This window comes from Pseudorca crassidens, chromosome 4 (genome assembly GCF_039906515.1).
Source record: "Pseudorca crassidens isolate mPseCra1 chromosome 4, mPseCra1.hap1, whole genome shotgun sequence".
Classification (NCBI taxonomy): domain Eukaryota; kingdom Metazoa; phylum Chordata; class Mammalia; order Artiodactyla; family Delphinidae; genus Pseudorca; species Pseudorca crassidens.
In genome coordinates this window covers 118589619-118617273 of record NC_090299.1, presented here as the reverse complement: position 1 = coordinate 118617273, position 27655 = coordinate 118589619, and the positions used below count along the sequence as shown (strand labels likewise).

Sequence of the window (27655 nt, the reverse complement as noted above, 5' to 3'; positions counted from 1 at the left end):
TCTGATACTTTAGGGATCTAAAGTCTTTGACCATCACTGAGGCAGCAGCCAAAGGGAGGAGAGGGCAAATAGAGAGTTGCAGTGAGGAAGCATGCTGTATTGGGAGCTAGCTACTCTTCCACTGGTTGGGCAGGGGCAGAGGGTAAGGTGGACAAGGAGCTGGGCCACACAGCCTCCGGTTAATGAAATCCCACCCCGAAGGTGAAAATGTCCCCAAATTTAGATTGTGGTGATGGTAGCAAAACCCTAAAGCAGTGGTCCCCAACCTTTTTGGCATCAGGGACCAGTTTTGTGGAAGACAGGTTTTCCACGGACCGGGGGTGGGGGTGGGGGGTGGTTTGGGACGATTCAAGTGCATTACATTTATTGTGCACTTTATCTCTATTATTATACTGTAATATATAATGAAATCATTATACAACTCACCATAATGCAGAATCAGTGGGAGCCCTCAGCTTGTTTTCCTGCAACTAGATGGTCCCATCTGGGGTCTGATGGGAGACAGTGACACCCGAAGTCTGTTGCTTACGTCCAGTCTACTCTGTAAGATGCAGCTTAATTGTCACTTGCCACTCACTGATAGAGTTTTTGTTTGTTTGTTTGTTCTTTTGCGGTACGCGGGCCTCTCACTGTTGCGGCCTCTCCCGTTGCGGAGCACAGGCTCCGGACGCGCAGGCTCAGCGGCCATGGCTCACGGGCCCAGCCACTCCGCGGCATGTGGGATCTTCCCGGACCGGGGCACGAACCCGTGTCCCGTGCATCGGCAGGCAGACTCTCAACCACTGCGCCACCAGGGAAGCCCACTGATAGGGTTTTGATACAAGTCTTCAAGTGACTGATTTATTATGGTCTCTGTGCAGTCAAACCTCTCTGCTAATGATAATCTGTATTTGCAGCCGCTCCCCAGCACTAGCATTACCCCCTCAGCTCCCTCAGATCATCAGGCATTAGCTTCTCATAAGGAGCGTGCAACCTAGATCCCTCACACGTGCAGTTCACAGTAGGGTTTGTGCTCCTATGAGAATCTAACACTGCCGCTGATCTGACAGGAGGCGGATCTCAGGTGGTAATGAGAGCGATGGGGAGCGGCTGTAAATACAGATGGAGCTTCACTCGCTCGTCCAGCTGCTCACTTCCTGCTGTGTGGCCCGCTTCCTAACAGGCCACGGACCGCTACCGTGGCCAGGGGTTGGGAACCCCTGCTCTAAAGGGTTTTTTTTGCGGTATGCGGGCCTCTCACTGTTATGGCCTCTCCCGTTGCAGAGCACAGGCTCCAGACGCGCAGGCTCAGCGGCCATGGCCCACGGGCCCAGCCGCTCCGCGGCATGTAGGATCCTCCCAGACCGGGGCACGAACCCGTATCCCCTGCATCGGCAGGCGGACTCTCTACCACTGCGCCATCGGGGAAGCCCCTAAAGGTATATTTTAAAAGGGTAAATTTTATGGTATGTCAAGTATATCTCAATAAAGCTGTTAAAAAAATTCTCCCCAGAGTACCACCTGAGGTTCCCACAGTACTAACCAGAAGGAGGAGGAAGTGAGGGGAGGTGGAGGGGGAAGAAGAGGAAGTACGAGGGGAGGGAGAAGAGGAAGAGGAGGAAGAATAATTAGGTGTTGGCTAGTGGGAGGAAAATTTTTTTGAAGCATCACAGGAAGTATATAGTTCCAGTGAAGGACTCTGAAGAACCCAAAAACGTACACACAAAAGGGTCAGCCTTAAGCATATAACAAGCTCAAAGATAGCGAAGCCATGTTATAACAAGAGTCAGGTAAACAATTGTTTGCTTCTCTACCTTTCTTCCTGCCACCAGTTTAAATCCTGAAGCAGTCAAATATAGCAACTTGCAAATGGAAGAGGTAAGCAATAAAAAGAGAAGCCAACCACACTGCCTCCTACTTACTGTTAATCCTAGCTGGGGAAGGGAAGCGTTTTAGTTTTGAATGAAGACTGAAATGGTGCTTAATATATTGACTAGGCACTTTTATTTATGGAATTGACATTGTATTTGAAACGTGATTGTAGTTATTACTATCAAAGAATAAGGAGAGAATTATGGACTTGAGTTTCCTTATAGAGGCAAGAGAATAACTTCCCCACATGAAGGAGAAAGAAGGAAAAGAGAAAGAGAGGAAGGAGGGAGGGAAGGGGGGAGAGAAAGGAGGGCAGAAAGAAAGAAAAGTGATGGGCACAGTAAGATGCTTATAATTATCTATTATAAAGCAAATGCTACATTCACACACACACAGTGTTAAATCTTAAGATACTGGTTTTCACTTATTTTTAAAGACATTGGTTTTTAAAATAAATTTTTCCTATAAGTAAGAAAATGAAAAAGTAAAAGTAACTTCAACACAACAGAATTTTTTCCACACTTGATTGTTCCGTCTACAAAGATTACTAATTACACCTCTATTTCTTGATTCAGTCAGGTCTGATTTATGTTATTAATCCTCTTTTGATTTTTATTTAAAACATTTTTTGCCTACTTAGTGTAGGATCTCTATGCATCTCTGGTTGGAACTTGTTAGACCACCAAAACATAGACGGAACATCTGTTTTTAAAAGCAATATTATCTAGCTAACAGAAGAGATTAGACATTTTATATGTATAACTTTGCTAGAAAAGAGGTTTAAGATTTTTAAAAACTGCCTCAACCCCCTAACCAGCCAATCTCAAGACAATGTAATGTTAAAGCAGCTTTCTAAAATTCAAACAACTAACAACATACCTATACCTTATAAATTGTGTACCATCACCAAGTTTGGTAATTGCCTATCATCATCATCTCTCTCTCTGTTATTTTTATTCACCTTTACTATAGCTCTCCAGATCAGTAGATCTGAAAGGAAAGAGAAGGGAACAAAAGAAATGCAGAAGTGGAAGAGAGATGCAACAAAAAGGAAGAAAAAGGAGAAAAAAATTTAAAAGCTTGAATTCAACCATTAGATGAGGGAACAGTTATGAAAATTCTAAAGAGTTTATTACTTCAGTTGTTTCCTTTAGACACAGTACTAGATAACTTGGAGTGTAGATATATGACTGGCATTATTTTACTGTCAATAAGGTCCTGCTTTACAATAAACATAACCATATTATTCACTTTTATTTCCTTGAAAGTGGTAGGGTACATGATAACTATGCTTTTGGAAAGACTTTCAAATAAGAATAATTATATTACATAATCAGAATCATTATTATGTTTTTGGTTAACATAGGTATTGTTGTCATGACCTTAAAACTGTGCCCACAGAATCAGATAAAAACACAAAAGGATTCTAACAGATGTCATTTTAATCCTGAAGGATTTGTGGCACTCGCAAATAGGAAGCACATAAAAATGATTCCAAAAAGAATGAAACAGAAACAGTTTAACTGAATCCAATCAAGTGATACCATGACCCATCTGGGGGTAGACTAACGAATTAGGAATGTTAAAATAGATTCTAAAGAAATAGGACCATAAGAGTACTCTGTTTCAAGAACAAAGCAACTATAAAATAGAGCTCTATGTGTGCCACGAGTCTGGGGCAAAGACACACTCATCATCCTGGCTAAAGACATCTCTGGTCATTAAGAAATCATAATGAGTTGAGAAAGCAATCCCCAAAATTACAAGCATCTTTAACCCGGGATGATTTACAATGAATTTTATAAAAGTTTAAGAGAAGCAAGCCCATATATTAGTATTTTTTTAAGTTAAAGAATCTGTACATATTTGGTATTTTAGCTGTTTATAAAGTTTAAGAGAAATAGGTCAGTTAGAATAATAGATTTGCCTTGTGATTCCAATTTAAATAATGTAATTGAGAAAATGAGTTCAGGCTTGTATGAAATACCACTGGAACATATAAGAGAACTTAAGTCTTAGCATACTTACAAGTTTTCATTAATTAGAGACTTATTTAAGTACTCAGGAAGATTTTTTTTGGCCGTATCGCACAGCATGTGGGATCCTAGTTCCCCTGACCAGGGATTGAACCTGTGCCCCCTGCAGTGGAAGCACAGAGAAGTCAACTTTTAATTGTATGAATGCAGTTTAAAACAGTTAAAGGATTTTAATTAATAAAGTTTGAACAATGGGATTATACACTCAATCAAAAGGTGCCTTAAAAGTGACTATCAGTCTTTTCTACAAGTAAAATAAAATAATTGACCTTAGAAACTTAAGAACTAGGTTTTAGAATTTGTAATTTAATAAGAATACTCATTTAAAAATAATTTTCAGTAAGCTTTTCTATATACAGGAATACCTTGGATACCATTTATTTTTAAGTTAGGAGAAAATCATTGTGATCCTGGATGAGACAAATTTTTCTTAGATACAACATCAATGTGTGAACCATGAAATAAAAACATGGTTAAGACTTCATCAAAATTAAAACCTCTGCTCTTTGAAAATAACTGCTCAAAGAATAAAAAGAAAAGCCACAAATTAAAGGAAAATATTTACAGATCACATAACTGATAAAGGATTTATATCCAGAATATACAAAGTACTGTCAAAACTCAGTAATAGGAAAACAAACAAAGCAAATTTTTTTTGTCAAATGGGCAAAAGATTTGAATAGGTATTTCATTAAAGAAAACACATGGATAGCAAATGAGCACGTGAAAAGATGTTCAACTTCAACATTCATTAGGAAAACGAAAATTAAAATGAGATACTGCCACATAGCTATCAGAATTACTAAAATGTAAAAGACTGACCATAAGTGTAGTCAAGGATGTGGAGGAACTAAAACACTCATACATTACTAATGGGAATGTAAAATGGTACTCTTTGGGAAACTGACAGTTTCATAAAAAGTTAAATATAAGCCTACCAGATGATCTGGCCATTCCACTTCTAAGTAGTTACCCAAAAGAAATTAAATCTTATATCTACACAAAGACTCATACAGGGAACAGTTCTCAGAGCTTTCTGAGATGCTCCTCCCAGGTTATAATCCTCAAATTTGGCTCAAATAAAATTTTCCATTTCTTAAAAAAAAAAAAAAGACATATACAGATGTTCGTATCAGCTTTATCTGTAACGCCCAAAAACTGGAAACAAGCAAATGTCTATCAACAAGTGAATGGATAAACTAATTTTAGTATATTCTCACAATGGAATATTAGTCAGCAATAAAAGGAATGAACTATTATTGATACACGCAACAACATGAATCTCAAAATAATTATACTGAGTAAAGGAAGCTAGATCAAAAAAAAAAAAGAGAGAGAGAGAGAGGAATTATATACTTTATGATTACATTTGTACAAAATTATAAAAAATGCCAACTACAGTTACAAAAAATAGCTCAGTTGCCTGAGGATGGCATTGACCTATGGAGAGGCAGATGGAAGTTGATTACAAGGGGGCATGAGAAATCATTTGGGGAAAATGGATCTGTTCGTTATCTTGATTGTGATGATGGTTCGCAGGTGCATACATATGTCAAAACTCATCCAGTTGTACACAATATGTACAGCTTATTATATGTCAATTATTCCTCAATGAAGCTGTTAAAAAGAGAAAACAAACAAATTAACTAAACCTGATGAAAGCCAGGACAGCATTCCTTTTCTTTGTCCTGTGAAGCCCCAACATGAGGTAACATATGCTTTAAAAAGAAAAAAAGTTTTCTAAAAGTTAATTTCTCCCATTAAAATAAAAATCTATAAGATTAAAGAAATCAAAATCCACGGCAAAGGTCTGAGATCTTCCCTCCTTAAACAGCCAAAGCATATCTAAGATGCCATGTAACTTATGTTGCTAAAGTTAGAATGTGTAGCTTGATAACGCAATCATTTTTTAAAAACCATTATTCAAGATAGCCATGTCTTGTTTTTCTCTTAACTTCTAATTTCCTAAAGCACTTCAAACTGAAACGATAATTACAATAATTACAGGACATTTTAATTAATGTGAAATTATTTCTACCTTTTATCTGTTGATCCAAAAATGGTCAACATCAAGACAGATGTATACAAAGTAGAAATAAAAGCACTATTAGAGCTCTTGAAGACTAAAAGCTAATCTCTCTAATTAAAAAACAAAACACTAATATTTCTTTTCCATTAGGAGGGTAGGTACAGATAAGTAGTAGAGAAAAAATATTATTGCCTAGTATAGTTAGAAAAGCCTAAAAAGAATTGGGATTTTAAGGAAAAAAAGAGATAAAAGTCTGTGAAATTTTAATTGAACGTTGTCTCAAGGTAGAAAATAGCATGTGACCAAATATCTTTATTGAAGTTGGAGCAATGCTTAATATTTGTCAACTTTTCCGTTATACCTTTCCCAGTGAGAGAAGAGAAACTAAAACAAACACAAGTCTAAATTGCCTTTCTGGGCTGCTGGCTCAGGTCAACTACTTATCCAAATAGAAATCATATATGCCTATTCCCTGCTTTTCAAAGGACAGCTTCAAAAAACCAGAAGAAAAATTCTGGAATTCTTTAATCTTTCTCTGTATCATTTAAACTTAGGAGAAAAGTAAATGGAGGGGAAAATCCCTAATTTCACATGTGTTATATTTTTCCTCACCAACTGTGAGGTACTAACAGAAAACAATGTAATGGTATTGACAGAACTTTGGTTTCGAGTATTGTCTTTCTACATCACTCCTCCTCCCCACCCACTGACTTTTGTTAAGATCATTGCTTTAGAATACTTATGACTGGTCTTCAAGAAATCTAGATTAAAATGTCTCAGAGTGGGCTTCCCTGATGGCGCAGTGGTTGAGAATCTGCCTGCCAATGCAGGGGACACGGGTTTGAGCCCTGGTCTGGGAAGATCCCAAATGCCGCGGAGCAACTGGGCCTGTGAGCCACAACTACTGAGCCTGCGCGTCTGGAGGCTGCGCTCCGCAACAAGAGAGGCCACAGCAGTGAGAGGCCCGAGCACCGCAATGAAGAGTGGCCCCCGCTTGCCGCAACTAGAGAAAGCCCACGCACAGACACGAAGATCCAACACAGCCAAAAATAAATAAATAAATAAGCTTTCATTAAAAAAAAAAAAAAGTCTCAGAGTAAGCAGCCACTAAAGGAAACAAATATGTACAAAGCACAAAAGTCCAAGGAAATAATCTTATTTGTCCTTTATATTGTAATAAGCAAATTAATGTGGTAGGCAGAATTCTGAGATTACCCTTAACATCCCTTTCATGTTGTGAACTGACTATACAGAGGGATACATGACAAGGACCTGCGGGTGGCCTCTAGGTGCTGATGGTGTACCCCAGCTGACTACCAGCAAGAAAATGGTCCTACAACCACGAGGCACGTTCTACCAACAACCAGTGAACTTTGGCACAGGACGCTGAGCCTCAGATGATATCATATTCCCAGTTGACACCCTGATTTAAGTCTGGTGATATCCTGAAAAGAGGAACCAAATAATCTGTACCCAGAATCCTGACAAACAAGAAGTACAAGATAATAAATGTGTGTTGCTTTAAGGCGCTAAATTTGTGGTAAGTGAAAGTGGGATTCGGCTATAACAAGAACTAAAAATGTGGGAGCAGCTTTGGAACTGGATAGTGCGCAGAAGCTGAAAGAATTCTGAGAACACCTAACTTGCCTTGAACAGATTCTTAATAGATATCTGGACTTTGAATACTGTTGGTGAGGGCTCAGAAGGAAACAAGGAACATGTTATTGGAAACTGGAGGAAGGGGAATCCTTGTTAAATAGTGGAAGAAAACTTGGTGACATTGTATCCTGCAGTTATATGGAAAGCAGAACTTACAAGTGGCAAAACTGGGCATATGGGAAGGAGATTTCCAGGTGAGGTGTTAAATGTGTTGTCTGGTTTACTCTTACTCCTCATAGTAAAATGCAAGGAGAGATAAATTGAGGAAAGTCCTGTTAAAGAGGAAGGAACCAGGACTAGATGATTCTGAAGATGCCCAGCCTCTCCAGATAGCAAAAGATGCTAAAAGTCAGAAATGGTTGCCAAAAATATAATAGACAAAAAAAAAGAAAAAAGACCCTCTGCTAAAATTTCAGAAAGATCAAAGGTCAGAGGATTCAGTCACATAAAGGGCCCTTTCAAGATTTTAAGGGTCTCTGGTAAGCTCTAGAGTTGTTCCTTAGCCATCTCAGCAGGAGGCAAAGACAGAAAAAGCATTATTTTGAAAAAAATTTGCAGGTGTAGCTTTCGTCTAATATAGTGAATCCCTGTGAAACCCACATAAAACCCAGAGGTCCTGAGAAAATTGTTTCAGCATAAACACTGCCAGGTTGAGCTAAAAGAGGAAGAATATAAAATCGAAAGAGGCTGCTGGAGGTGCCCTCGATTCTATAGTCAGGAATAAGCCTGGTTAATACCACTCAGCTGGGGCTTCCCTGGTGGCGCAGTGGTTGAGAGTCAGCCTGCCGATGCAGGGGACAAGGGTTCGTGCCCCGGTCTGGGAAGATCCCACGTGCTGCGGAGCGGCTAGGCCTGTGAGCCACGGCCGCTGAGCCTGCGCGTCCAGAGCCTGTGCTCCACAGCGGGAGGGGCCACAGCAGTAAGAGGCCCGCAAAAAAAAAAAAAAAAAACCACTCAGCTGCAAACATATGCTACCATCCTAGAAAAAGGAAGAATGATTCAGAAGGCAGAATGGAGACTCAGAGGGCAGAGTTGAGAGCCATGAAGGATTATTCCCAGGCTTTGAAACCTAACCAAAAACCCTCCACCTGACATCTGCCAATCTGAATCTCAAACTGTGATGGACCAAGTGACTCCTTTTTGACTTTCCATTCTGCCCTTCTCCTTTTCGAACGAGAATGTCTACAATAGTTATTCCATGCTTGTCCCACCATTTTATGTTGGGAATGTTGGGATAGTCTCCTTAGTTTTACAGGTACACAGATAAATAACACATAGGAGCCTCATCTAAACCTAATGTAGATGATTTAGATGCGCCCTTGGACTTTGAGCTGATGCTTTAATAGGATGAGAACTCTGGGAACCGTGGGAGGGGATGTATTTTGCTTGTGTGTGTATGGGGTCAGAGGGCATGAATATCTGAGGGCCAGAGGGAAGACTATGGTAGGCAGAATCCTGATATAGCTCCCGAAATTCGTGCCTCCCCCCCACCCCACCGGTATACCAGACCTGTATAATCTTTCCTTGCGTATGGGTGGGACCAACAAATACCAAGCGATAGCAGCCGACTTGATTAGGTTATGATATAGAAGACTCTGTTGGGGCAGACTGGAAAGAGATTCAAAGACAGGGAGATTTCCCCTGCTGGCCTTGATGATGCAAACAAACATGCTGTCAACTGCCTATGGAGGGAACCACATGGCAATGACCTCATGGGAACACTGTTGAGCAGAAAGCAGACCCCAGCTGACAGCCAGCAAGAAAATGATAAATTTAGACCTACAGCTACAAGGAATTGAATCCTGCCAAACAACCAGTGGGCTTAGAAGACCTCCAAGCTTCAGATGAGATTTCAGCCTGGTGTGACCCTGAGCAGGGGACCCACAGGAACTGTAAGAAAATAAATGCGTTGTCTGAAGCTACTAACCTTGTGGTAATTTATTATACAACAATAGAAAACTAATACAACCTGGGTATAGATTCTGCAGAAAATGTAACAAAGTAAGTCCCCTTATTATACTTCTGAAGATTTGAGGATAATGCTTTCAGACTATTTAAGTGTATCTTGTAAGAGACAGAACATTCTGAGTAAATTAATGTTGTCTTTCTAGACATCAAGTTTTTTACAAACTTCTTACTTCATGTTTTAATTGACAAAGCTATCTGCACTGAGCTGCCTGTATCATATACTGTTTGGGATGTAATGTTAGATGGTCCAGAAAAGTTGACCAAAGCTCACTCAACTCAGAAGCGAAGTAACTAGCATAAGCAAGACAAACAGTGACAGTCTATTAAAAGAGGCTCTTGCTACTTTCCTGATTTTCTACCATTTAGCAGTCTCAAGATCAGGCAATACTTCTACAGTTATGATCTAACTGAGAAGCGAGAAGCAAGAAGCCAGCTATTAGAGGTGTTAGAAGGCAGAAGGCAACAAATACTACCCACCTGGCAAATATTGGGTTGGCCAAAAAGTTCGTTCAGGTTTTTCGGTAAGATGTTATGGGAAAACATGAACGAACTTTGTGGCCAACCCAATACTAAAAGTTGAATATTGAAGGAGAAAGTGATGTTTGTCGTCTTCTCTTGTCCTTTCTTACAGATCTATACAAATCTTCTAAACCCAAAAATTTGGGGGTAAATTTATAGTGTAGTAAAATAAGGTAGTAGGTGTCATTCTGTATTAATGTGGACAAATCAACTCTGACTCTAGACAAAAATCAATGAAAAGAGTAAGCCCCAATAACTTCACAAGTCACAGCTGAAGCATAACAAACCTAGGCATGCTCCAGTAATTACAAGAGTAATTTCAACTTGATATTTGGAGACAGCCAAAATTCTACTCAAACTGCTCTGTTCTAAAAGTGATTTTGATATTACCAATTTCCATTCTGAAATATTTTAAAAATGGAAATGTGTAAAACATCTACTTTTTATACCTAAACAATAAATTCAATAAATCTAAAACCAAAATCTAAAAATACTAAGCAGTGACACAAGAGATATTCATACTGAATATTGCTGTTCATTTTGCCATTTTTATTTTATCTAATATAATTGTGACAACTAAATTAGATTATTGCTTGTAATTTAAATAATGACATGACTTGCAAGAACTCTTGAACCCAATTTCAAACCATGTGGTTTGGGCCACTCCCTTATTTTGTGGCAATCCAACTAAATCTATAAAGATGTGTTTTTCGAAGTATAGTATTCATATCTAATTTTTATTTTAATTAACTATAAGGTACTCTTGTGCAACTGTTATAAATAAGAATGATTAATATGCAAAAGCAAAGGAGCCCTTTTTACATGAGAAGATAAAAGAATTCTGGCTTATAGACAAATAATGGTAAAATCACTTTGGATAAATCATTCAAATTGAATATTAATGTATTACAGATTAGAACAACTGGAATAATGCACTCCCCTCTACAATTCACTTGACAAAATTCTGAGTTTAATTTCAGATTACATCACATTATCTCTTTTAACTCTAATCAATGCCACTCAACATCAAAATTAATTTTAACTCATACAATCTCCATCTACTCTCATAAAGCTAGAAGTATTCTCTATATCCATTTTTATTGGAGAATGCATCCACTGCCAAGACTTCACCTAATCACTTTAGGGCAGATTATTCCTAAATCTATCTCCAGCCTTGAGAAAGCTTTGTTCCAAATTCTAGATTTTAAAATTTAACTACCTACTGTACTTTTTTGCCTGGGTAGATACTGTCCTCTTGTATCAAATTCAATACATCTAGGGAGCTTCCTGGTGGCGTAGTGGTTAGGATTCCGGGCTTTCACTGCCATAACCTGGGTTCAATCCCTGGTCAGGAAACTGAGATCCCGCAAGCCGCGTGGCCAAAAAAAAAACCCAACATTTTCCTCCAAATCAGCCACTCTCACCATTCCAAACAGATTAATGAAACTACCATTCCTATAGTTATCAGGCTCAAAGTCCCTCTTCTCTGACTTCTTTTTTCCTTTCTTTTGCCTTAGTCTTGTCAATAAGAGCTGTTGCTTATTCATTCTTAATCTCTCAAATTAATATTTGTTTCAAGTCTCAAAAAGAGGAGGAAGGCAGATGAAGAGGATACAGAAGAGTTAGAGTTAAGGTCTTCCAGGCAAAGGAATACCTGTAAACCTGAAAACTGAGATACGAAACAGTAGGAGGTGTTCAAATTCTGTAGATTATCAAGAGAAGGGGGAGGGGAGACAAGAGATGAGGCTATAGCAGTGAGTAGGTGCCAGATCATGTAAGATGTTTTTGTGATTTGCTAAGTAGTTTGAATTTTATACTGAAACCCATGAAGAGGCACTGACAAATTTCAGGGTGAGGCATAAAGTGTCAAGAGTTTGGATAAAGTCACTCAGAAAGAGCATATAAAGAAAAAAAGTCAAGTACAGAGACCTAGAGGCACTAAAAAAGCATTTAAAAGTTAGAGGAGGGAAAAGAGCCTGCAAAGCCGCCTGCAAAGGAATAGCCAGAGAAATAAGAAGAAAACCATAAGATTATTATGTTAGAGAGGATGGAAAAGACGTTTCAAACAGGAGATTGGTAGAATGCAAGATTAAGAATGTGGAGTTTTGTGCCACGTTGCCCAGGTTCAGATCACTAACTCTGACTTTTGGCAAATTAGTATTTCTAGGCTCAGTTTTCTTCTTAAAGCAAGTTATTAACAGTTCCTATCTTATGGGAAATTGGCAAGAATTAAAAGAGATACATAAGGTTCAGGACCTGATAGAGAATGTCAATAACTGTTATTCATCTTTATCATTCTTAAACAACATAGAGAAGTCATGCAGTATGACAGCATACATATTTGGCTCTCTGGATGTCATAGGTAACTTTATGCAAAGAAACTTTAGTCAAGTAGGAGAGGAAGCAAATTGATGCTGAATTGTAAGTGCTGATTAATTTTTGAAACTTGGTTGGTAACAGAAGGAGTAAAGTTAGGAGGATAAATTTGAAGGTGAGGGTGGATAATGTTTACTTTGATTTTAAATATATAAGGGACTCTGTGTATATGCTGAGGGAAAGAGCCAGTAAAGAGGCTGAAGGTACAGGAGGAGGTGGGCGATCAGTAGGCAAGGTCACAAAGGAATTGATTACCCTTCAGATGTTTCATCAGGTCCACTGAAGTCAAAGGGAAAGAAGCATGTGAGCAGATGGAGAAAAGTCAGGAAGAGGAGTTCGTGCCTAAAGGCCTCACTGGCTGAATGATGTAGTCCCTGTGACGTGTTTCAAAACGATTGGTACACATGTCCATTTGCTTACATAGTGCAAAAACTGACTTTCTTTCAGTGTGTATTCAGGAATCCATGGCTCCCCTGGTAATTCTCATACACAATAATGTTAAAGAATTATTACTCTAAACATCTTCGGATAAAACTTTACCTCTCAATTCCAATAACTCCTATGATCATCTTGATATTAATCAATTCTAAAAGAGGAGCAATCAATGTCAGACTTTTCCTATGAATCAGAGATCAGCCAGTTGAGTACTTCCTTATCATGCTCATCCTTGATTTCTAGCAATTAGAGGCTCTTAAACTAACTGATGATAAAGGGCTATTTTAAGTGGTACCCTTTCAGTATAGAAAACTAGAAAACCAAAGCAAAGAGACTACTGGAGTTGCAGCATATAACTATAGAATTATACATCATATCATAATGAGAATACAGGTCCCCAGTTGGTCTATTTCATGGTTGCCCCTGGAGTTGGACGGAAGTCAGTTCCTCAACAAACTAATGAATATAACAAAAAAGAAACACACTCACGGATACAGAGAACAAACTAGTGGTTACCAGTGGGGCGAGGGAGGGGGGAAGGGGCACGATAGGGGTAGGAGATTAAGAGGTACAAACTACTATGTATAAAATAATTAGCTACAAAGAGATATTATATAACACAGGGACTACAGCCAATAATTTATAATAACTACAAATGGAGTATAACTTTTAAAAATTGTGAATCACTATGCTGTGTACCTGAAACTTATATAATATGTCGACAAACTTCAATTTAAAACAAACAAAAAAAAGCTAAAAAATAAAAGAAAGCTAGAAGAGAGTCAAAGAGATTGGGAGAGAATAAGATGATCCATCAACTATATTATTTAACCACTCATTCATTCATTCATTTAAATATTTATTAAAATTCTATTGTGTGCTTGGCATTGATAGGTACTAGATTTTTATTCATTAAATCAACAAATATTTAGTACCCACTATAAGCCAGACACTCTTTTAGACACTGAAGATACAGCAGTGAACAAACCAGACAAAAACACCAAGTCCCACGGAGTTTACATTCTGTTAGAAGAGAAAGACAATAAGTAAATAGAAGAGCACATGGTTGTAAAAGCTATAGAGGAAAATAACTCCACAAGGATGGCTAATGAATACCCAGCAGGTTAGAGAGTACACATTTAAAATAAAATAGTCAAGAAAAGTCCTTAGTGAGAATTTGTCATTTGAGCAAAGATCTAAAGGAGGTAAGAGGGTAAGTAGAGCAGAGATATCTGGGAAAGAACATTCTGTGCAGAAACTGAAAAATCCCTGAGGCAAGAGGATGTCCCAGGAACACCAAGGAGAAACAAACTGAGTGAGAGGAAGAAAAAATTGAAGATAAACTATATAGGGTCTTCCAGACCACTGAAGAAACTCTAACGTGTACACTGAAATGGAAAGCTTATGGGAAGGTTTTGAGAGATGTGATCTGAGCTGTTTTATAAGGATCACTCTGGCTGCTATTTTGAGAACTGACTATAGAAGGGCAAGGGTAGAAGCAAGGAGACAACTAGGAGGCTGTGGCAATAATCCAGGCAAGAAATATTGGTAGCTTAACCCAAGATGGTAGCTGTGAGACATCTAGGAAGTGATCAAGGGCCAAAAGGATGTCCTGATATGGATGCTCTGTGCCCTGAGAAAGTGGCAAGATGGAGTTGTTATTAAGATAGAGAAGATTGTGAGGAGTTGGTCTGGAAGCAGTTTCAGAGTTCAATTTGTACATGTTAATTCTGCAGTGCTGATTAGACATTTCAGTGAAGATGCCAAGCAGAAAGCTGCATACATGAGTCTGGAGTTTATGGGAGAAGTCTGGGATGAAGATATACATGTAGAGATCATCAGCATACAGATGGTGTTCTAAAGCCGTGAAATTTCATGTGATCTCTAAGGCAGTACATGCAGACAGAAGAGATACCCAAGGACAGAAGAATGAGGATTAATAAGAAAAGGAGACTGAGTAGGAGTGTGTCTCTTTAATCTAAAACAGTAATCCCTTACACCATTAATTTGTTTAACAAATTGGTTATACTTTTAAAGTCCAATTTTCTCCTCTCATCTTAAACCCTAGAAGCAAGTGAATTAAATGGACAGCAAGTAGGTAAGTTTTTTCTAGCCTTCATTTGCTTACTTTATTTTTTTTTAATTTATTTATTTATTTTTGGCTGTGTTGGGTCTTCGTTCCCGCCTGCAGGCTTTCTCCAGTTGTGGCAAGTGGGGGCTACTCTTCGTTGTGGTGCACGGGCTTCTCATTGCGGTGGCTTCTCTTTTTGTGGAGCACAGGCTCTAGGCACGTGGGCTTCAGTAGTTGCAGAACATAGACTCAGTAGTTGTGGCTCACGGGCTCTAGAGCACAGACTCAGTAGTTGTGGTGCACAGGCTCAGCTGCTCTGCAGCATATGGGATCTTCCCAGACCAGGGATTGAACCCATGTCCCCAGCATTGGCAGGCGGATTCTCAACCACTGCATGCCACCAGGGAAGCCCCATTTCCTTACTTTAAAAAGGATTTTATGTATTTATTTTGATATTACCAAAGAATCTCCATAAGCCTACATTACGTATTTGGCAATTATCGCTTTCAAAACTACAGTATCTGTTTTTGAAGAATTAGTCTTTATTAACATTAGCAAAAAATCTAAGCTAAGATACATGATAAAAAGTAAAACTCATAATTAATGTTCAGATGGGTACATAGGGCATGGAATAGAGCAATGGTCCTATTTTCTATACTATACTAGTCTGAAGATAAATGCAATAGAATTTTACAAAACCTGTGCAATTACTTAATGTGCAATCTGAAGACAGAAAATAAAATGACCAAATGACAGGGTTGCAATATTAACTCAAATGACCTTTTGGAAGCACAAAACAGAGAGAATTTTAAGAAAGAATAGTGTTGAGGCCAGAGTCAAGATGGCAGTGTGGGAAGATGCGGAGTTTGTGTCTCCCCGCAACGAGGGCACCACACATGGCTTTTAAGATCCTGGTTCACAAGCCAGGGGTTTGGCCAAAGCTCCTGCAGTGGGAGCTCTGAGTCTGAACCACCGGATTAACAGAGAACCTCAGACCCCAGTGAATATTCATCAGAGTGAGGTCTCCCAGAGGTCCTCACCTCAGCACCAAGACCCAGCTCTACCCAACAACCTACAAACTCCACTGTTGGAAGCCTCAGGCCAAACAACCAGTAAGACAGGAACACAATCCTACCCATAAAAAAAAAAAAAGAGATGGCAAAAAAATATGTCACAGATGAAGGAGCAAGGTAAAAACCTACAAGACCAAATAAATGAAGAGGAAATAGGCAACCTACCTGAAAAAGAATTGAGTAATGATAGTAAAGATGATCCAGAATCTCGGAAATAGAATGGAGATACAGATTGAGAAAATTCAAGAAATGTTTAACAAAGGTCTAGAAGAACTAAGGAACAAACAAACAGAGATGAACAACACAATAACTGAAATGAAAAATACACTAGAAGAAATCAATAACAGAATAACTGAGGCAGAAGAACGAATAAGTGAGCTGGAAGACAGAATGGTGGAAATAACTGCTCAGGAGCAGAATAAAGAAAAAATTATGAAAAGAACTGAAGACAATCGCAGACTTCTGGGACAACACTAAATGCACCAACATTCGAACTATAGGGGTCCCAGAAGAAGAAGAGAAAAAGAAAGTGTCTGAGAAAATATTTGAAGAGATTATAGTGGAAAACTTCCCTAGCAAGGGAAAGGAAATAGTCACCCAAGCCAGGAAGTGCAGAGAGTGCCATGCAGGATAAACCCTAGGAGAAACACACCAAGACACATATTAATCAAACTAACAAAAATTAAATCCAAAGGAAAAATATTAAAAGCAGCAAGGGAAAAGCAAAAAATAACATACAAAGTAATCCCCATAAAGTTCTCAGCTGATTTTTCAGCAGAAATTCTGCAGTCCAGAAGGGAGTGGCAGTGATGAAAGAGAAAAACCTACAACCAAGATTACTCTACCCAGCAAGAATCTCATTCAGATACTGCAGAGAAATCAAAAGCTTTTAGACAAGCAAAAGCTAAGAGAATTCAGCACCACCAAAATAGCTCTACAACAAATGCTAAGGAACTTCTGTAAGTGGGAAACACAAGAAAATACAAGGACCTATGAAAACAAACCCAAAACAATTAAGAATATGGTCATAGGAACATACATATTGATAATTACCTTAAATGTGAATGGATTAAATGCTCCAAACAAAGGACACAGGCTTGCTGAATGGATACAAAAACAAGACCCATATATATGCTGTGTACAAGAGACCCACTTCAGACCTAGGGACACATACAGACTGAAAGTGACAGGATGGAAAAAGATATTCCATGCAAATGGAAATCAAAAGAAAGCTGGAGTAGCAATACTCACATCAGATAAAATAGACTTTAAAATAAAGACTGTTACAAGAAATAAGGAAGAACACTACATAATGCTCAAGGGATCAATCCAAGAAGATATAACAATTAGAAATGTTTATGCACCCAACATAGGAGCACCTTAATATGTAAGGCAAATGCTAACGACCATGAAAGGGAAAATCGACAGTAACACAATAATAGTAGGGGACTTTAACATCCCACTTACACCAATGGACAGATCATCGAAACAGAAAATAAATAAGGAAACACAGCTTTAAATGACACAACACCAGATAGATTTAATTGATATTTATAGAACATTCCACCCGACAGTGGCAGAATACACTTTCTTCTCAAGTGCACGTGAAACATTCTCCAGGACAGATCACATCTTGGGTCATAAATCAAGCATTGGAAAATTTCAGAAAATTGAAATCATATCAATCATCTTTTCTGACCACACGCTATCAGACTGGAAATCAATTACAGGAAAAAAACTGAAAAAACCAAATACATGGAGGCTAAACAGTGCGCTACTAAATAACCAAGAGATCACTGAAGAAATCAAAGAAGAAAAAAAAAAATACCTAGGGGCTTCCCTGGTGGCACAGTGGTTGAGAGTCTGCCTGCCGATGCAGGGGACGCAGGTTTGTGCCCCGGTCCGGGAGGATCCCACATGCCACGGAGCAGCTGGGCCCGTGAGCCATGGCCGCTGAGCCTGCATGTCCGGAGCCTGTGCTCCTCAATGGGAGAGGCCACAGCAGTGAGAGGCCCAAACAAACAAAAAATACCTAAAAACAAATGACAACGAAAACACGACGACCCAAAACCTATGGGATGCAGCAAAAGCAGTTCTAAGAGGGAATTTTACAGCAATACAATCCTACCACAAGAAACAAGAAAAATCTCAAATAAACAACCTAACCCTACACTTAAAACAACTAGAGAAAGAAGAACCAAAAAACCCCAAAGTTAGCAGAAGGAAAGAGATCAAACAGATGAGATCAGAAATAAATGAAAAAGAAATGATGGAAACAATAGCAAAGATCAATAAAACTAAAAGCTGTTTCTTTGAGAAGATAAACAAAATTGATAAACCACTAGCCAGAATGATCAAAAAAAAAAATGGAAAAGACTCAAATCATCAGAACTAGAAATGAAAAAGAAGTAACAACTGACACGGCAGAAATACAAAGAATCATGAGAGATTACTACAAGCAACTTTTGCCAATAAAAGGGACAACCACAAAGAAATGAACAAATGCTTGGAAAGGTACAATTTTCCATGACTGAACCAGGAAGAATTAGAAAATATAAACAGACCCATCACAAGTAATGAAATTGAAACTGTAATTAAAAATCTTACAACAAACAGAAGTCCAGGACCAGATGGTTTCACAGGCAAATACTATCAAACATTTAGAGAAGAGCTAACATCCATCCTGCTCAAACTCTTCCCAAAAATTGCAGAGGAAGGAACACTGCCAAATTCATTCTATGAAGCCACCATCACCCTGATACCAAAACCAGAAAAAGATATCACAAAAAAAGAAAATTATGAACCAATATCACTGATGAACATAGATGTAAAAATCCTGACCAAAATACTAGCAAACAGGATCCAACAACACATTAAAAGTATCATACACCATGATCCAGTGGGATTTATCCCAGGGATACAAGGATTCTTCAATATATGCAAATCAATCAATGTGATACACCATATTAACAAATTAAGGAATAAAAACCATATGATCATCTCAAGATGCAGAAAAAGCATTTGACAAAATGCAATACCCATTTATGTTAAAAACTCTCAGGAAAATGGGCATAGAGGGAAACTACCACAACATAATAAAGACCATATATGACAAACCCACAGCAAACATCGTACTCAATGGTGAAACACTGAAAGCATTTCCACTAAGATCAGGAACAAAACAAGGATGTCCACTCTCACCACTCTTATTCAGCATAGTTTTGGAAGTTCTAGCCATGGCAATCAGAGAAGAAAAAGAAATAAAGGAATACAAATTGAAAAAGAAGAAGTAAAGCTGTCACTGCTTGCAGATGACATGATACTATAAATAAAAAATCCTAAAGATGCCACCAGAAAACTACTAGAACTAATCAATGAATTTGGTAAGGTTGCAGGATACAAAATTAATGCTCAGAAATCTCTGGCATTCCTACACACTAACAATGAAAAATCAGAAACAGAAATTAAGAAACAATCCCATTTACCATCGCAACAAAAAGAATAAAATACCTAGGAATAAACCTACCTAAGGAGGCGAAAGACTTGTACTCAGAAAACTATAAAACACTGATGAAAGAAATCAAAAATAACATAAACAGATGGAGAAATATACCATTTTCTTGGATTGAAAGAACCAATATTATGAAAATGATATACTACCCAAAGCAGTCTACAGATTCAATGCAATCCCTATCAAACTACCAATGGTATTCTTCACAGAATCAGGACAAAAAAATTTACAATTTGTATGGAAACACAAAAGATCACAAATAGCCAAAGCAATCTTGAGAATGAAAAACGGAGCTGGAGAAATCAGGCTCCCTGAATTCAAACTATACTGCAAAGCTACAGTAATCAAGACAGTATGGTACTGGCACAAAAACAGAAATATACATCAATGGTACAGGATAGAACGCCCAGAGATAAACCCACGCACATATGGGCACCTAATTTATGACAAAGGAGGCAAGAACATACAATGGAGAAAAGACAGCCTCTTCAATAAGTGGTGCTGGGAAAACTGGACAGCTACATGTAAAAGAATGAAATTAGAACACTACCTAACACCATACACAAAAATAAACTCCAAACTAATTAAAGACTTAAATGTAAGACCAGACACTATAAAACTTTTAGAGAAAAACATAGGAAAAACACTCTTTGATATAAACCACAGCAAGATCTTTTTTGACTCACCTCCTAGAGTCACAGAAATAAAAACAAAAATAAACAAATGGGGACTTCCCTAGTGGCTCAGTGGTTAAGAATCCGCCTGTCAACGCAGGGAACATGGGTTCAAGCCCTGCTCCAGGAAGATCCCACATGCCGCAGAGCAACTAAGCCTGTGTGCCACAAATACTGAGCCTCTGCTCTGGAGCCCACGAACCACAACTGCTGAGCCCATGTGCCACAACTACTGAAGCCCTGTGCCTAGAGCCCGTGCTCCGCAACAAGAGAAGCCACCACAGTGAGAAGCCTGAGCACTGCAATGAAGAGTAGCCCCTGCTCATCTTAACTAGAGAAAGCCCATGAACAACAACAAATACCCAATGCAGCCAAATAAATAAATAAATAAAAATTTTAAAAAAAAGCACAACCAAGTAGATATTTTTAAAAATAAAATAAAAAATAAATAAACAAATGGGACTTAAATTTAAAAGCTTTTGCACAGCAAAGGAATCCATAAACAAGACAAAAAGACAACCTTCAGAATGGGAGAAAATATTTGCAAATGAAACAACAGACAGAGGATTAATCTCCAAAATACACAGACAGCTTATTGAACTCAATATCAAAAAAACAAACAATCCAGTTAAAAAATGTGTGGAAGACCTAAATAGACAATTCACCAAGGTAGACATACAGATGGCCAAGAGGCACATGAAAAGATGCTCAACATCACTAATTATTAGAGAAATGCAAATCAAAACTACAGTGAGGTATCACCTCACGATGGTCAGAATGGCCATTATCTGGCCATTATCAAAAAAGCTAGAAACAGTAAATGCTGGGGAGGGTGTGGTGAAAAGGGAACTCTCCTACACCGTTGGTGGCAATGTAAATTGATACAACCACTATGGAGAACAGTATGGAGGTTCCTTAAAAAACAAAAAATAGAATTACCATATGACCCAGCAATCCCACTGCTGGGCATATACCCTGAGAAAACCATAATTCAAAAAGAGATATGCACCACAGTGTTCATTACAGCACTATTTACAATAGCCAGGACATGGAACCAACCTATGTCCATCGACAGGTGAATGGATGAAGAAGATGTGGCACATATATCCAATGGAATATAACTCAGCCATAAAAAGAAACGAAATTGAACTATCTGTAGTGAGGTGGATGGACATAGAATCTGTCATATAGAGTGAAGTTAGTCAGAAAGAGAAAAACAAATACCATATGCTAACACATATATATGGAATCTAAAAAAAAATGGTACTGATGAACCTAGTGGCAGGGCTGGAATAAAAACGTAGACATAGAGAATGGCCTTGAGGACATGGGGTGGGGGGGAAGCTGGGGCGAACTAAGAGTGGCATGGACATATATATAGTACTAAATGTAAAATAGATAGCTAGTGGGAAGCAGCTGCATAACACAGGGAGATCAGCTCGGTGCTTTGTGACCACCTAGAGGGGTGCGATAGGGAGGGTGGAAGGGAGGCTCAAGAGGGAGGGGATACGGGGATATATGTATGCATATGGCTGATTCAGTTTGTTGTAAAACAGAAACTAACACAGTATTGTGAAGCAATTATACTCCAATAAAGATGTATAAGATAAAAAATTAAAAAAAGAAAGAACAGTGTTTGTTTAAGGTTCTGTCCGTTATGGATTCTATTACAAATGATGAATAACAGAACTTATTAAGGTCAATTGGAATGTTTTAAGGAAAAAGTCTTAGTACATCTGATATTGCTAGTTGGGTCATAGCTACTGATGTTAGGAAGGAGGAAGAGGAGAGGCAGAAGGACAGCAAGAGAGGTAAAGGGAAAGATGCATGACAACAGAGCAGCAGCACAAGTGCACTCCTGCCCAGGCTTTGTCTGCCTTCTGAGTGTAAGGAATTCAATGTGCCAGTGAGAAACTGGAAACACAAGACCCAGTTAGAGGTAGTGGGTAGCCTCCGTGACAGAGGGTTACATTGTAAATCTGTGTTTTAGGGAGAAACAGGAAAGGATTCAAGAGAAACATCGGAGAATAGGAGAGGCTTCCAAAGACAATAGATACCTAAACGAAAATAGGGGAATCTTCAGCAGTAATCAGTTAGTTGTAAACACTCAGGTAATGAGAGGGAAAGAGCTGGAACTGCAGAGTAAAGTTATTTGACATTTATTTCTAAAATTACCTCCAGAGTAGAGACTATCTATTGGACAATATCTAAGAGTAACTGCAGATGGTTAGCACCCCAGTAATCTGGATTGCACAAACAAGACTGAAAAATTGGCATCTGATTAATGAGCACAGTAGTGAGTTAATTATGTTCTGTGTTCGTTACTCAAGGAGAATGTGACCCAGTATATATGAACATTATGATTCAGAGAATATGATGCATAACATCTTGTTTTCTGTTATTTATATCATATGTAATGTTAGTGACATAGCCTATATGGATTGAACACTCTCAAAAACACCTCTGTTGTACTCATGTAAACAAAAGATTTCATGTATCTACATGGATGAAATCTCTGATCATGTTCTCAACTTTCAGTATCCTCCCAAAACAGTTCCATTTTCATTTTTTTTTTTTTTAAAAAAAGCTAACTTTTAAATTAGGGGTACTACACAAATACCATAAGAGATCATTCCACCACAGGGCTCAAGAGGTATCATTTTCTTTTTTCTCTTTAGAGTTCTTAATTTCCAAACACCTCATTTGAAACTGGGCTTTGGTTAAAGAGACTTAATTTTATGAAATGGTTTATCTAAGAACACACACTAAATTATTGACACTGTTAAAAAAAATATGTATCAACTCAAATTTTAAATATTATATACTCATAAGAAAACCATCACTAAATTTTGGTTCTTTCTACTCATAACTTTACAGAATAAGGAACTTGTCAAAATGGCCAATAAGGAAACCTTTTTCAGTATCTCCAAGAACAGGAAAGGGAAGTATCTTTATTCCTGTTAGTCCTGTTGTAAGAACTTTACAAGTTTTAGAGTATCTTTTTTTCTCTAATGCCAAACTGCAAACAAACAAACAAAACAAAAAACACCACAAAACAAACAAAAAACAAACCAAGAAAGATTTGGCTTCTGAAATGAGTTAATAGGCAGACTGAGTATATTAAGCAAGAGACTCTTAGCCCTTTAACAAATCTGTTGGGTAGCACAGGAAATTACTGTGTTATTGCAACAATTCCATGAGGTAGATACTATGATTATTCCATGTTACAAATGAGGAGCTGAGGCACAGAGATTAAATATATTGCCCAAGATCATACAGCGAGTAAATTGTGGAGCTGGGATGTGAACTCAAGCACTGTGAATTTCTTCATCTAAAAAATGGGGACTTCTGAGTTAATACATGCAACAGTCTTTGAACATGTGCCTGGCACATAATTGCTTAATAAATGTTAACTATTATTATTAAAAATTAGATTAGTGAGAGATTTCAATGAAGAAATACAAAAAACAAACTGTATTTTTCAGTCTTTCTGGCAGCTCACAGATGGAAATTTGATAAAGAAAAGGAGAATGTAGATTACATTTGCAAGCACACTAGCCTGAGATGGGCTTAACCTACAGATGAAGAAAGAAAATTCAAGTTCTTTGATCTTTTAAATATCTAGTACAAAGGAAAAATTTAACTTAAAAGAGGAAAAGGCATTGCTTGCTTTTTTAGTAAGCAAATGCTGAAACTGCATTAAAATCCAGATTGGGAAGAGAGACAATTCTGGAAGATTTCCATAGCCTGAGGTCTTTCATTTCTTAGCAGAAGTGGAAAGGGGCTGTAGGAAGAGACCCCAAATTTAACTCCTATCACCACAACACATTTCTATATCTCTAAATGTCTTTTCTAACATCCCTGATTATTACATTTGGCTTAAGGTGAAGCTTTTCTAAGAGTAATGCTAGCGGTGAGAGAGAATTTCTGCAGCTAAATTTTAGAAAACTGAATTTCATAATAAGCAAGTTACTCTGTTTTAAATTCTCTTTCAATACTCCTGATTAGGTCATGAAGAAAGTTCCAGTTTAGTGCTAGTTAGTTTTATTTGCTAATGCTCCTCTTTCAACAAATAGAGACATGTCCTAAGCTTGGAGCACTGCTGCACAGGTAGGCCACTCTATCATAGCTCGCATTTAATAACATTATTATGTTTTTATGTTTCAAAATGATACTGACTTTTGCATTTACCTTCTACTTACAGAACACTTTACTGGTTTTCCATATAAGAAAATAATCCTGAGGTAAGATTTCCTTTTTAAATAAATAAACATAAAAATGAGACATTTAAAAATATTAAGTAAATAGCATTAGGATATGGCAAAGATTATGATGGTAGTACTCATGAATAAAATATAGGAAACACAAGCTTAAGGAAATTCTATTCTTAAGGAAAAATGGATGACTTAGCAAGATGGTTCAATTAATGGGCTCACTAACACTTACGGGCTATTTGTGCAGGAGAACAGAGCAAAAACATTCTAGAACCTCTTCCTCCAAATTTCATGACTCATCACTAAACCTCAGAACCTCCTGTCTAAATAGCCAACATTGCTAATACAATGAAACATACAGTATACCTCAATTAAATTTAATATTCCAGTTATATCACAAAATGTATTTATTTATATACATTTATAAGTAAATCCCTATTTAACAAAAGAAACAGTATTTTTACAAGATGGTTTTCCCCAAATCAGTGCAAAACTCTCTCCTCTTTCTAACAGGTCTAAATTCAGGTACAGCAGTTTCACTTCTGGGAATTACAGAGAGAACTGGGGCGGGGCGCACAAGAGTGAGGCGGTGGATTTAATTGTATTGAATTTGCCCTATCATGTAGCTAAGAGGTAATTCTTCCTAATTCCCCCTTGTTTCTGAGGCAAAGGGAAAGAAATGGGAGAGGAAGAACCTGAAAATGGGTCTTTCATATTTAATATTCCACTGTAATTCCCTCCACTCGATTCTAATTATGTGAGACATGTATCTGGGTTTTCCCTCTCAAAATTAAAGATAAATAGGGGTTCAGCATACAAGGAGTACACGGTCAAGGCATGGAGTGTCTTGAATTTTGTTTAATGCTTTGAAAAATATAAAGAAAAAATGATAAACTGTGTACACTTTGAATCCTAATTGATTGATGTTAAATATTCCTTAAAATACTAATAATTTAATAGAATTTTAGAAACTGAAACACTAATAATACATATTAAATATTTCAGTTCACATCTTTGTCTCCATAGCACATCGTACTCCTGTTCCCCTTCATATCTAATGTTTCTGAGTCTTAGGTCTCTCCAGGGTTCAGAGGGACAAAAATGGGTCCACCCTCTTCTATCCCGTTCTTCATTTTCTGTGCTTGATTTCTTCCACTTTGCTTCCTCAAGTACCTTTGCTCCTATGATCATTTAAAAATTTTTGAATTTTTTTCTAGAAACAGATGGCCACTCATCTGTTCTCTTCTATATTGTGAGTTTTTAGCATTTTTATTCCTTTACTATCATTTAAGCAGAGACTTAAGAAATTAAGTTGCTAAATCTGTTAACCTTCTGAAATTGGAAGTTTGAATACTTTTCTGATGTTAACACCCTAAACAACTGTATCCTCATTTATAGGAAAAGTACATAGTACTCAGACCTAAGAATCACAGGGCAAATAATGAAAATAGAAAAATGAGTATTTTGAAAAAAATTTTAAAGAGCAGTAATGTCCATGTTGTCCAATTCAGTGATTCAGTCTCTTATATTCAGTCTCTCTAATAGGCATGTCATTTATCAAATCAAAAACTGTATTTCAACTACTAAATCTCTCCTCCAGCATTCCCCATTTTGAAATGGAACTGAGCTATTTATTCATGCAACAAGCTTTGGAGTCATCTGATTTCTTTCCTTCCCTAATATCCCACAACCAATCAGTTAGAAAATCCTGTTAGCTCTTCTTTCAAAATATATCTTGAATATATCTGATAAGTTTCAAGACCTCTATTGTCTACTGTATATCATCTAGAACAGTGCTCTCCAACAGAACTTTCTGTGATGATGGATATATCTTACATTTGTGCTGCCCAGTATGGTTAAAGTCAATAGCCACACATGACTACTGAGCCCTTGAAATGTGGCCAGTCCAAGAGAGGAACTGAATTTTAAATTTTTATTTAATTTTAACTAACTTAAATTTAAATGGTCACCTGTAACTTGTGGCTACCATAATGGACAGGGAAAGTCTAGAAACCTATAACAATATGGTTGTAACTGGTCTTTTGGCTTCCTCTCTTGCCCCCTTGTAGTCTATTCCCAATACAGTTGCTGTAATGATCTTTTTCAAATGTAGACCTAATCATGTCACTTTTCTGCTTCATGGTGTCCCACCACTAGGAATGAAATCTCAGATCCCTACTCAGGCTTACAGTTCCTTACATGATTTTTCTCCAGGCTACCTCTACACCTTAACTACTCACTTTTCCCTTCAGTCCTGACACACTCAACTCCAGCCACAGTGACTCAAGCCCTTGCAGTTGTCTACACCATTCCTGCCTCAAATAACCACATGGATTAAACCTCTTTATTAAGCTCTTGATCTCACAGAAAGGTTTTACTTGATCACCCAGTCCCTAACTTTCTCTCACATCCTTATCCAATTTTATAATACCTCATAGCATTTACAATACCTGACAATATATTATAATTTAATTTTTATTGAATGTCTCTCACACACAAATACAAAACTGATGAGGACAGAAATTTGTCTCTTTTGTTAACTGGTGTATCCCCAAATGTCTAGGATAGTGGCTGGCACAAAGTAGATTCTCAATAAGTATTTATTGAATGATTGAATAAACTTAAATTCCATTTATCCTCTCAGTCTCACATTTAAATAATAAACATTTATTTAGTGTTCATTATTTATAAGGCACTGTATCAGACAATGTGGGGAATTCAAACTGACAACACCCAGACCTTGTAAATCGGATAATCAGTGGAATTACCCTCTAAGTTCCTTAAATCTTAAAATTTTGAGTCGATGACCTCAGCTGGAAATAGTTGAGATTGTTTCTCTTGGGGATGAGAGTAGGAGTATAGAGCATGCCTATCCTCTAATGTTAAAACATTTGCCATCTGGAAGGAGTAGTCTTTTTAGAGTATTCCTTACAGAATGCAGAATTGAAACCAATGAGTTAAAATTAGATAGTTTACAGTTCAAAATATAGACTTTCTAACAATACAGAAAAACTTTTGAGGTAATGTCTTAAAGTGGTCAAGCAGAGGGAAATAACTACATATAGGGCTGTCAAATCTTACTATATTAGGTGAGTGGGGTGGCCTTAGGTGACCTCTAACATGTTTTCCAAGTCTAACATTATATTGTCTATAAAATGCTATAATGAATGCAAGTTAATACATCCGTCATTTTCTGACAAGTTGCTTCCTGCTTGTTACAAGCAGTTAAGTCTCAAGTT

General features: G+C 37.7%; 1 protein-coding gene across 9 annotated transcripts in view; it reads right to left on the bottom strand.

The window, feature by feature from the left end:
- The window catches only part of PTPN13 (protein tyrosine phosphatase non-receptor type 13), a 235696-nt gene that overhangs the window by 179835 nt on the left and 28206 nt on the right, over positions 1–27655 (bottom strand). For 7 of the 9 annotated variants that reach the window (XM_067736501.1, XM_067736502.1, XM_067736506.1 and 4 more), the window contains exon 2: positions 3880–3990. The exons of the other annotated variants lie outside the window; for them this stretch is intronic. In XM_067736501.1, coding sequence (XP_067592602.1) covers positions 3880–3889 — 10 coding nt within the window. In that variant the 5' untranslated portion in view covers positions 3890–3990. The remainder of the gene's footprint in view (positions 1–3879; positions 3991–27655) is intronic. 9 annotated transcript variants of the gene reach the window in all.